The 13,156-nt window shown below is 39.1% G+C and overlaps 1 protein-coding gene across 1 annotated transcript in view; it reads right to left on the reverse strand.

The window, feature by feature from the left end:
• The window catches only part of ARHGAP42 (Rho GTPase activating protein 42), a 294,437-nt gene that overhangs the window by 225,873 nt on the left and 55,408 nt on the right, over positions 1 to 13,156 (reverse strand). Inside the window, exon 2 of the mRNA XM_066248014.1 lies at positions 1,576 to 1,671. Coding sequence (XP_066104111.1) covers positions 1,576 to 1,671 — 96 coding nt within the window. The remainder of the gene's footprint in view (positions 1 to 1,575; positions 1,672 to 13,156) is intronic.

Here is a 13,156-nt window from a genome sequence, read left to right on the forward strand (position 1 = left end):
AGTAAATCAGAAAAAAAACTAAGAACTATATAAATCCATACATAGAAGGGGCATAAAAATGAGACTCAGAGACATGAACAAGAATGTGATGGCAACAGGGATGGGGGGTGGGGGGAGGGGGAGGGGGTGAAGAAGGAGAGAGGGGTTGGGGGAGGGGAGTGGCACAAAGAAAACCAGATAGAAGGTGACAGAAGACAATTTAACTTTGGGGGAGGGGTATACAGCACAATCAAATGTCAAAATAATCTAGAGATATTTTCTCTCAACATATGTACCCTGATTTATCAATGTCACGGCATTAAATTTAATAAATGAATTAAAAAAAAAAAAGAAAGCAATCAATGAACTAAGGTGCCGCAACGAATAACTGATGATTTGATGCTTCTCATCTCTCTCCGTTCCTGTCTGTCTGTCCCTGTCTATCCCTCTCTCTGACTCTCTGTCTCTGTAAAATAAAAAATAAAATAAAATAATAAAATGCATATAACTGAGAAAACTATGGACGAAATGGCAGAGGAAAGAGAAGAGTGTGACTGGGGAGAGACATGTCAGGGGTCATAAATCTCTGCTATTCCAAGTGTGGCCCACCAGCCAGCAGGGTCAACATCACTTTCAAGCCTGTTGGAAATGCAGAACTGCACACTACACCTGAGACCGTCTGACAGAACTGCACTTCATAAAGCTCTCCCCGTGCTTCAAGTGCACATAAAAGCTTGGGAGTCACTGTTCCAGATACCTGAGATACTCTATTTTTATACCCGGAAAGGGAGCACACTTAGCATTATTCTCTAAAATGCACTCACATTTTATACAGTCTTCTGATTATGTGCCATGTCTCTAATCTAGTCTAGAAATGGACTCTATATCTACAAACTGGCATGCAGAGAGGGATTGTTACAATGTGGAAGAAAGAATGCTACATGAATCCAATCCTCAAACAGTGAACTCAGACACAGATAAAACTTCTGGTGATCACATAACCCATCCTATTCACTTTATGGGAAATGAAACCGTGTGACTCAGGAAGGGGCATGCCTTCCCCACGGTCAGATTGCTAAATTACTGGGCAAAGTCTCCTGACCCCCAGGAATGCTCTGTGTCCTGTGACAATACTGGTTTATTACCTCATGACTGATGATTCTTTCCCTGTCTAAATAAATACTCATGTAAAAAGAGAAAATTTGTACTGAGTTAAAAAATAATTCTTGTATATTTAATAATAGATATTAGTACTTTGTATATTTAATAATAGATGTCCAGTGTGCATAAGTTTGAATGATTTACTTTGAGGCAGGGACCAACATTGGTATACACATATTCTCAAAGGGCTGAGTTTAATTACAGAATGATTACAAAATTTCCTTATAGAGAAACCAAACTCAATTTTAAAACAATTTATAATATTCTCTTCTTCCACAATAATCAAAAATCGCCCTTTATCATTATGAAAGTCAGAATTTATTTGACTGACTTTATCAAAGTCAGTTATATTTGTGAATTCATTTGATTTCAATGAAATCAGTATCTTAAGTAGGACTTTTAAAGTCATTCTTTAGGGTATTACCTAGTACTTACCAATACTAATTTCATCATCTGTTTCAGCATCACCAATACATTCAAACTGGAAATCTTGCAGTGACTGGGAAAATTTCTGAACTGCCATAGACAGATCTGTAATTAAAAGTTTAAAAGTCATAAATTGAAGGTACCATGAAATACTTGAGTTTCCACATGTAATATTATGTAACTTTGATGTTAATACTCTATATACTAGAGCCTTTTAAAATACCAGCTTGACAAATACTAGCAGAATTTAAAGAGACTACTAAAGAGATATTACAGGAACTCATGAGCTCTGCTCAAAGGGGATCTTTTAAGAAACTTTTGGTTCTAGTAATGTATTATCTGGAAGCCAACTTCCCAAAGCCTTTAACAAAGGCTAACCATTCATTTTCTATAAATGGAACAATATTTTTAAAAAGGAGAGAGAGGGAATGCTACTGAGGTTGCTCGTGTGGGGGGCGTGGGGCGGAAGGCCGCAGAACTTTGATTGGAAAGGGTCATTGATGTTATTCTACTGAGACTGTGAAGCTGGTACAGAATATACTTTTATCAGCAATCTACTGGGGTTGATCCTCTTGTAAGGGGAAAGGCCACCGGAAAAGTTGTTGACAAATAATTTGTGATTTACAGGAGACCTACAATTAAGCATACTCTTCAATCCTGACTTCTATCTGAACAAAGTCTGGAGTGTGGCTGAATCTGAAAGACGAATTCTTCTTTATTCCTGAAGAGAATACAGAGAAGTCCAGAATGTTGAGAAGTAATCCCAGGGAGGCAGAAGCCTGGGATGCCACCCAACAGACGGACAGAAGATGCAGTCTCTAGAGGCAGCTGCCAGGGTTGAAACCCCAGTCCTGCCACTGCCGTGACCTGGGGCAAATTATCTCACTCCTGTGGGCCCATCTCCTCATCTGTAAAAAGTGACAATGGCATAACCACCGACAGAGTTATTTTAAGAATGATGTTGATATTTACAAAAGGTTTATAGCAGAATCTGGCATTTAAGCGCTATTTAAGTTTGGTAAATACAATTAAAAATAGATCAATCTGACGTTGTTGCAGCATCACAAAAAGTCCTGCCTCTCAGAGCTACTCCGACCACCTCTGACAACACTTCCACAGAAGTTTGTACCAATAGGAAAACGTATTTTATGAATTCACTGTACACTTCATTTATGGTTATCTCCTGTGGATTCAAGTCCAATATCTGGACCCTTGCGTGTAATTCAAGCAATAGGACCTGACAATGGCTCTCTCTGACCAATCTTGAGTCAGGCTCCTCGGTGCCCTCTTCCTGAGTAGGTCTCTAAGTTAGGCTCCCCTTCCTCTCTGGGCCTATATAGGCCTGTTTTAGCAAGAACACTGACAAGTCGATTTAGAGAGACTCCCCAGCCTGGGAATCAGATCAAACTCCTCATCCCCCACCTCTGATGAATAAGTTCTTGGCCTGCCTTTACCAAGAATCCTCCTACCCTTGCTGTCTTCTCTTAGTGATTTTCCATCTACAACACCCTTAACCAGCCCCTTGGCTATAAATCTCCACTTGGTCTTACTGTATTCAGAGTTGAGCCTGATCTCTCTCACCCATTGCAACACTCTTGGCATCTATTGCAATAGTCCTGAATAAAGTCTCCCTTACCCTTTTAACATGTGTTGGAATATTTTTTTCTTTAAGAGTACAATTATGGCCCAATGCCTAGACATGGCCCCATGACTTATTATGATAACCTACCATTCATGAAACTCCAAAGCCAAGTACCTATCAATGAAAGCATTCACACATGAACAGGTCTCCAAATCTGTGGGTCACTTTCGGCACCACTGGGATCCAAGAATGCACCAACGCCCTAACACCAAAGTTAATTCTGAAGACCACAGGCTTTCAGCCTCAGAGAGACTTTTAAAGAACAACAAATATAAACACAAAGACAAGAGACTGAATTTGTTTTTTTCTTTTTTAAATCTTGTTTGCAAAAATAAATCATGCTCTGGAAAGAGGATACTACTTGTAGATTAACACTTCTTCCCTATAAGGGGGTAAATTTTGGGGACTAGCTCACATTCTACTTGAGAGGCACTTTCAATTTAAGAGCATGAAAAGTCTGTCAGCTTAAGAATGGCCCCCACTTTGGCCTTCCAGGAAGAAAGATGAAGAGAGTGGCCATAGTGAACTATCAGTCCATGAGAAGAACAAAGGCTTTATCAGAACTAGACTTTCCCAATTAGCTGTGTAGCATGGAACAATCACCCATTTTTTCTTATCTACAAAACAGAAAACACTTATTGCACAGAACTGTTATAAAGACTAAATGAAGATGTGCCTGGTACACACTAGGCAACTCAATAAATGGCTTCAGTTATTATCATTCAAGTCCAGCTCATAAATGTGGAAAAGTGAACTGCGCTTCCAGATAGAAGGGCACTGTCCAGAAGACAGTGCCCAGCTCTGGCTAAGGGTAGAGGAATCATAACACCTAGACCAGATGTTATGAGAAGACAAAAAAAGCAAGCAGACTTGTAGGATAAGTTTAAACCGAGCTGATATGGGTACTCTCCCTGAGACCTGGGGAAGCACTCTACTTAATGCCACTTTATTTTCTACATACAATATAAAGGTCTCACGTTCAACTGGATTTGAAGTCACAGATGCAATTCCTACACAGTAGACTTGAGAAGTGGGGAGGGGGTTATATGAGTAGATGAAAATGCTTAGAAACTTGGAACAGGAATCTTTCCTTCTCTTCCCACCTCAAACTCCATGAGCTATCTGGAAGCTTTGTTTTAGAAAACTTCTGACAACACCCAATGACTGATCATTTCTTCCTTGACTGTTCTTTGCTTTCCATGGCCTGCCTGCTTCACTAAGAGAGCTGAGCTGCTTGGTCCTTTCACAGAGTTCACCGTGAATACACTATTATCATTTCCATCCTCAAAGTACTGATGAGGTCAAAATATAATTAAGGTAAAGAACTTATGATATTTTCTGGCAGTCATATTGACTAATCTGTAAAATAAGGACTCCATCTCACTGAGTGCAGTTCTCAACCGGAAACCCAGCACTTTCCACTGACTTTAAAACCACATGAAACAGTAATTCCCTAAATCTAAATTTTCTAAGCAATGATCAGCTGCACCATATACTGGTTCTAAAACTTCTTAAATAAAATTGATTCACATGTGATTATATAGACCTTGAATTTAAAACCTGTGTTTTGTTTGTTTGTTTGTTTTTTTATAGAGACAGAGAGAGTCAGAGAGAAGGATAGATAGGGACAGACAGGAATGTAGAGAGATGAGAAGCATCAATCATTAGTTTTTCGTTGCAACACCTTAGTTGTTCATTGACTGCTTTTTCATATGTGCCTTGACCATGGGGCTACAGCAGACCGAGTAACCCTTTGCTCAAGCCAGTGACCTTGGGTCCAAGCTGGTAAGCTTTGCTCAAACCAGATGAGCCCGCACTCAAGCTGGCAACCTCAGGGTCAGGCTAAAACCTAAGGTTTTAAAGTTTACTGTTGAATTTTAAAGTATCAAATTGTATATTGATAGAATCAACATTTTATCTTAAATGAAAAAAGATCAAGTGAATAAACATTACAAGCAGAAAACCTAGTCTAGGCAAGAATGTCTTTTCTCCCTATTTCTACCCAATGCTTATATTAGAAATTGAGGACAAACATAAAAACATCTGAGTCCACGGCCACATTCTATGGTAAAGGTAAAGAAGTAACATTAATTAGTGAGCAAGGTTGTACACAGCAAAAGTGCTACAAGTACCGTCCACACCACATCCTTTCCATTTGCCCAAACTGCAAGGCAAGCAGAGTGTCTTCACATGTATTTACAACTTTAAAGAAATCACACTGGGCTTTACTCCACAATGTTTTCATATCAAAGGGTTAACCTGTAGCACCCATGACTACATGATGCCAATGAAACACTAAAACTTCCTTTCATTAAAGAAATACAAAACAGTAAATGTTTAATTATAACACTCCTGACACACAGACCTAAGAGCTGGAGTCTACCTGTTGCTTTAGAAATGTTAATAGAATTACTTTTACAATGTCAGCTATGGAAGTGAGCTATATTTATGTCAGAACAAGTACAACCAGCCAGTCCACTGGTATAAGGCAGTCCTTCCTGAACTCCAGTTGCTCTGAGGAAGATTTAAGCAAGACTCACAGAAGCAGTAAATCCAGACACAGTGTTGTAGAATTATCATCACACTACATGCAGAAGGCACACAATAAGAAGCAATGGAAATTCAAAGTAAAAACAGGATAAAACCTTCCCTCTAAAACAGAGGTCGGGAACCTTTTTGGCTGAGAGAGCCATAAACACCACATATTTTAAAATGTAATTCTGTGAGAGCCATACAATGACCTGTGTACATTATGCATTATCTAATAAAAATTTGGTGTTGTCCCGGAGGACAGCTGTGATTGGCTCCAGCCATCTGCAACCATGAACATGAGCAGTAGGAAATGAATGGATTGTAATACATGAGAATGTTTTATATTTTTAAGGTTGTTATTTTTTTTATTAAAGATTTGTCTGCAAGCCAGATGCAGCCATCAAAAGAGCCACATCTGGCTCACGAGCCGTAGGTTCCCAACCCCTGCTCTAAAAGGACAGAATCCAGTAGGGACATGAGCCATGTAAACAAATCCTATCAGTGGTCAATTGATAAAGTCTCCACCAGAGGTTAATAACACATCACCATGAAAAGTACTTACTGTGTGCCTTATACTTTTCCATGAACTTAATGTAAATTAAACCATGAATACTCACAAGAGCCACATAAATTAGATATCGTCAGTCCCATTTTACAGATGAAGAAACTAAGGCACAGAAGTTAAATGGCTTCACCAAGGCAGCACAAGCTAGTAAATAACAGAGCCAGAATTTCACACCAGGAAACCTGACTCCAGAATCCCCATTTAACCACCCTGCTCAGCTGCTCTGCAGGTAGAGATACCAAAAAAAAAAAAAAAGACACAGTCAATTCTGCTTGAGAGCACTAGGCAAGGCGTCTCAAGAATTAATGAAAGCAGGCACTTGAAAGATGCGACAATGCACTAGGCAAGGCCAAATGAAGAAAATGTCCACATTCTTCCAAAAGGCATATCCTTTTGATAGATACTCAGTGGTATCTATCAAGACTCAGATCAAGCTGAGATCCCGGTTATTACCACAAACAAACCGCCCAGTCCCTTGTACCTCTGTTTGTACTGTTATTCCACCTTCTCCAGTTGCACTATTCTCCCGTGCTCTCTTTCAACATCTCTCTCCAGCCCCCATTTCCTCCAGAAGCCTTTAAGTCTCCTTTACACTCCCGCCCTGTGCTGCGACTCTCTTGTTATGCCTTCTTTCATCCAGTTATCCACAGATATGGTTTATCCGCCTTATTTTAAATAGTGTAGTAAAGGTACGTGACTGTATCATCTATAAAACTGCCAAGTATCCAGCATATATCTTACATACAACAGAACTCAACTGTTGAAACCAAGGAAACCCAAGGCAACCCTCCAGATGTCTTTCACCCTCCCTTCTTCCCTCACATTCTTGCAAGCCCCTCATGTGGCTTTTTCAGCCACAAGCATGGTTAACATGGGTTATCCACTTTCCAAAACAATAATAATAGAGATGTTTTACTATTTACAAGAAGCTTTGATATACATTTACAATGATAGCAACAGGGTCGGTAAGATGTTTTACTACGTATTTCAAAGTTCTTAAAATATTTTTATTCTCACACAAACCTATGAGGGCTGAAGTTAAATAATTACTGAAAAGTTAAATAATAACTCACTTTGCCCAAATCTAAGAGCTAGAGTAGGTCTTCTGTTTCCCAAATTGGATATTTTTTTTCTGATGCATACCATAGCTAATTTCCCCAAAACAACAGGCAATAAAAACAAGAAGGGCGTGACCTTTAGACAACACCTACCTTATCCTTTGCCTGTTGCATAAATTCTGAGGTACTAAGACTCCATTACTGGACTATATAAGAGAGGGCTTGCCATGCTTATTAGCATGGAATGAGCAACCACAACGTGGTCATTATGAAACACAACACTAAAAGTCAAAGGAAATACTTTTCTAATCCCAAAAAATAGCTTAATAATGTTCTAGGTATTAAGCTTCCTGAAGGTAGGTATATATTCATCTCTCTTTGCCCTTAGTGTTGCACAAAAAGCAAACACATGAGGAAAGAGGAAAGATAAGAAATACAAAGAAGAGTCATTTTTAATGAAGTTGCTAAAATTATTAATACTACGAAGGTTCAAACATAAGGAAGGACTCCATTCTTGTTCTAACCAGCCTGGGAACTTGAACTTTTTTGAACTTTGCAGTCATGCATGAATGCATGGATATACATCTGGACCTCCAAGTAACCTTCTAATGATCTATCCCCCGAGGGACGCACGTGCACATCTACCTGACATCCATTATCCAGATCACTGGAATGTGACCAGACCTCCTGGTACCTATCATCCTAACTGCCTGACATCTGCCTGATAACATCTTGGACCAAGGTAGGGCAAAGAGTGAAGAAATAGTAGTTCTTTAGAACATAATTTTTAGTAGAAGAACTTTTAGCTTTCCTTTCTTTGAAATACTTCTGGGGTTTTGCCTAGTTGCCCAGTTTGCAAACTCCAAGACCCTTGAATAAATAGCTATCATTTATTTCTAGCAAAGCCTCCAGACTCCTTCTGAGTTTGTTCAACACACAAAAGAGACCAGAGGGACCAAAGAGAAAGAGAAAAGTGCACACCAACTACCGACATGTGCATAATGTAAGAATCCACTATAGATAAATTACCGAAGAGTTTATGGTACTGAGAACACACATGAGTATAACTGTATGTGTTAACTTAATAAAAAAAATATATACTGTACACTGCAGAATATATCAAGGAAGTACTAAATAGGTCTTGGTTCTTTAAGACCTGCAGTTTATGTTTTTAGTGTTCTGTTAGGGAATGGCAAATGTCAGATTGCTAGATGGAGAAAAGTGAGAGGAAAGAATACTGGGCGTGGCAAGGTATAAGAAAAACACAATGAGGATGGCTTGTCAATAAAAATCATTTCTATGGCTCTGACTTGAACAAAGCTTTAAAATACCCCCTGTTATTTTCTATTTTACATAAATAGCCACAAAATAATAGTTGTCCAATATTAATTAAAAGTCTTCATAAAGAAGCTACAGGACAGAGCTTGATATTAACAATAACTCAATAAATGTATGTTGAGCCGAAGTAAAATTAATTGAGTGATTAAGAGTAATAAAATCAAGGAATTCTCTTTCCTTGGAGGTCTTGAGAAACACTGCCACAAAGCCATAGCTCTGTTCACAGGAGGTCCGGGGAGACGGAATCACCAAAGGCCAATGGTTCTAACGCTGTTCTTCATGCCCCCAGAAATAAAAAATGCACAGATTACTGCAGGCCACTCTATTAACGTGCTGTATTGTGATGGCCTCATTCAGTTCTGTATCAGCTATGTATGCAGGCTCTTATTTCTGCATCCCGCTTTGCAGTGGATGCATCCACTCTTCTAGGAGGCAAGGTAAGTCAAAGCATCTGTTATAGGTGAACTTAAGACTTACATGACAAATGTGCTCAGATGTGGGAAGAAGCCCTTCTTTGGAATCAATCTTTATTTCATGTCATGGATTACGTGTGCACAAAAGTCAGACAGACGTGACATCGACCCAGTGACCACCACTGACTGCAACATCTTAGAGCAACCACCTAGCTTCTCTGAATCTCAGGTTCCTCACTTACAAAAGGAAGATACTAATCCCTTACAAGGCAGTCATGAATGTTATTACATGAGATGGGCTTACCACGGTGTCTGGTAATTAACAGAAACTCAAAATACTGCTTCTCAACAAATGTTAACTATTAAACCACTATTTACTGTGATGGCAAATGCAGAATATAAAATGTTTTGATGGTAAGCATCACATATTTAATCTGTGCATTAAATTACTATCTTCTGGAGAACTTCAGTGAAAATAGTGGGTTAGCTTCTAATGAAGACCAAATAGTTTGCAATCTCATAAATGATATGTGTCGAGCAAGCCATTCCAAAATATTCTGGCCTAAAAACAACAAACAGAAACCAACACTTGGCCAGATTTTATCCACAATTTCTATAAAGCTACAAATCCCATAAAAATTAAAAACAATACAAAAGAAAACAAAAAAGTACCACAAAGACTTTATTGTTGCTACAACCCAAGTTAAAAATAGAAAGTTCAAAGGATGAATAAAATACCTGTCTTCCTACCCTGGGGAAAAAACTTGGGGGGGGGCGGGTAAGGAAACAATATCGCACTACAATTTCTCAGGACTCTCTTCCTGCCTCAGTAAGCGTTCCTGTGCTGCCTCCCCTGTGATTTCTCTTCCTCGCAGTCTTCCCAGGGGTGTGCCTCTAGCCACCGTGTTGAACCTCAACACCTCTCTTGTAAATAATATTATCTGATTCTGTATGAAGCCAACTCCTAAGTGGTGGTTTCAGTTTGGATGCTGGAATTCCAAGCAAAATTTCCTAAAATATATCCCTTGCCTTTTAAAATTATGATCATTATTTTTATTTAACTGGAAAATACTGAGTTACCCAACCTGAAAGAGGACTTCACAGTTTTTCCTAAGCTTCCTGGCAACACAGGGATGACCTGTCATGTTTTCCTGGGCTTTCTGGTCTACCTTTCTGTCCATGCCCTCTTCCCTAGTCTAATCAATTGTTTCCCACTGTTTTCCAGGAATCTACAACTTAGCCTCTTATTAACAGTTTTGGTGAAGAAGGTGTTTTAGTGTTCTAACCTCACTTCCAGCCGGCTTACCTCCTGACTGCTTGAAGCGCTGTCTACCAGAGAGGACAAATCTGAAAAAGTACTTGGTATTACCTTATCTTTCATATCAGCCTACTGCCAACTCTTAAAACTTCCTTTTTCCTTCAGCAACCCCTTCTTGGCATCCTATACCAAAGTTAAGCCATGATTTGACTAGTTTAATTTATTTCTTAAAGTACCGCAGCACTAAATTGCCACCTATTAGGCAACGCAAGTGTATCATCTTTCCCCTATGTTTTTTAGGCCATCGTTTTTCTCAAATTGTTGTTTGCACCCTCAATATTCCAGCTAAACAAATCAACTGAACTTTAATTCTCTCAACATCCACACAGTCACTCTCCACGCTGGACACAGTGCTTTGTCTCTGCTGGACCCCTTAAGGAAGTTCACCTAAACAAGTACCCATAGCACCACTGTGCAACTGCATCACACCTTACAAGAGCAGCTAGCTATGCTTGAAGATGATGTATATAGCTTCCTTTCATCCTTTTATTTTACTTTTTTTAAGTGAGAAGGGGAGATAGTGAAACAGACTCCATATGTGTTCCAAACTGGATCCACCTGGCAACCCCTGCCTGGGGTTGATGCTTGAATCAATCAAGCTCTTTTTAGTACCTGAGGCTGATGCACACAGGGCCAATGCTCAAACCAATCAAGCCATTGGCTGCAGGAGGGAAAAAGGGAGAGAAGGGAAAGTGGGAGAGGAGGAGAAGCATATGGTCGCTTCTCATGTGTGACCTGATGGCAAATCAAACCTGAAATGTCCATATGCTGGGTCAATGCTCTACCCACTGAACCAACTGGCCAGGGCCCCTTTCATCCTTTTAAAGAACTGCCTCCCTAGATTAACTGATCTAAAAGCCACCCTAAAAAAAAAAGCCACCAGGGCATCTGCTGATCTTCAGATGCTGAATACTAACATGCTTTATCATATACAGCAGTGTGCCAGGGATTCGGACGGCCATGGATGATACTTCCAAGGCTTCTTCTTGGTGCCACAACTTATATTAAAAAATTGTGGAAAATGAAGTTAAGTCATTTTATACTGTTTTACATTTTTTAAAATATACATATTTTGGATAAAGCAGAATTCATATGAATTAGCTCTTATCTTGTTACTTCTAGTGAGGTAGCTAGTCTGGGCCAAACCAGGTCCAGTTCCCCTCTTCCTCCAGAACATTTTGAGAAGTAGTATATTATTGTAATCTCTCTCTTTTTTGAATGTTGACTGCTACACCTTACATTTTTTTAATGTTATTTTACTTGTACCTAAGTCCCCTAACACTCACCAAACATTGAAGCCCGTGGAGGACAGAGAAACTCTCCCGTCTTGACTGCATCCAGGATAGGGCCTTGGAAATAGGACGCTGGCCATACACAGAACAGAATGCCAGAATTCGAAGTTATGTATTTAGGAAAGGTAAGCAAAGGCCTTCCCAGGACTGGCAAAGAATAATTAGAGATAAGAAGCCAGGAGGTTGGGGCAGACTTGACTCTAGCTGTAAACGATGCAATGAAGCACAAAGGAAAGCCAGAGGCTCAGCCAACAAACACATGTAGCCATCTGGACATCAAATCAAATAGATGGATCTGAGGGGCCGGAGAGAATGGTAGAAGTTTCTGTCATTTAAGATCTTTTGGCAAGCTGGGCAAAAAGCACAGCAGCGGAAGCTGACCAAAGCAGCCAGGTATTTTAGGTGCTGACCTATCTTTTCAGCGTTGCTTTAGAAGGCACCTAATTCGAAAAAATGATTATGGTGGTCTAATCAAGTTTGATAGGGAGAGCATTTAGTTTTAAAATTTTTATTTTTTAAGTTCTGCAAACTTAAATCATTAGAGAAGAGAGCAAGTGAGAATCCTTATTTCCTTGCATCACTTTCTAATACAAAGAAGTCCCATTAAAAATGCTAAGAGCAAGGACTTTGGTGTCAGACCACTAGCAAAATCATCAGTTTTGTTATGTGGACAAGTTATTTAAGCTCTTCGAGTTTCAAATTACCTATCTGTAAAATGAAGACAATATTAATATACCAGCTTCACACAATTGTAATGACCCCATGAAATCATTATAGCACATAATGGGAGCTAGATAAACTATCATGATTGTAACTACCAGTACTATTATTTTTCAGTAGGAAATCACTGACTAGAAAGACAGGTCATTGCTGGCTCTCATATTCTAGAGTGATATTAGGCTTACCTCTCTGTACCTGCCAACCAAGGTACCACTGAATTGACAATAAACATCACTACAGTCCAATTGTCTCATTCCAAAGGGCAAGTTTACCATTTACTTCCGTGCATTTTCCAATCAGCTGTTTAGCAACATGCAACATTAAAGTTCTATGACAGTCATATAGCTTCTGATGATTGAGATATTAAAACTTTGAAATCTCAGTGGTTAGATATCTGCCTTTCAGGATTCCTTCAAACATTCCTAGACCCCATAATGGAATCTGTTTAACCAAGTAAAGAAACAAGCTAAACAAACTAACATCCATGAACCTCCAAAAATTTTCTAAGCACAATTTAAATGAAATAACAAGCTTAGAAGGTGAGTACCACTTCAGTGGCTGGCTGTTTATTTGACAGTAATATTTGAGTTTTCATTATTGTATTTTTACTGATTTTCTTTGGCCAAATAAAAATGTATAGCATCATGTAACATCACAGCTACACATGACTACTGTGGTTATGGCAAAATAATTTTTTTTCATATAGCAGCAT

Source organism: Saccopteryx bilineata, chromosome 1, assembly GCF_036850765.1.
Source record: "Saccopteryx bilineata isolate mSacBil1 chromosome 1, mSacBil1_pri_phased_curated, whole genome shotgun sequence".
Classification (NCBI taxonomy): domain Eukaryota; kingdom Metazoa; phylum Chordata; class Mammalia; order Chiroptera; family Emballonuridae; genus Saccopteryx; species Saccopteryx bilineata.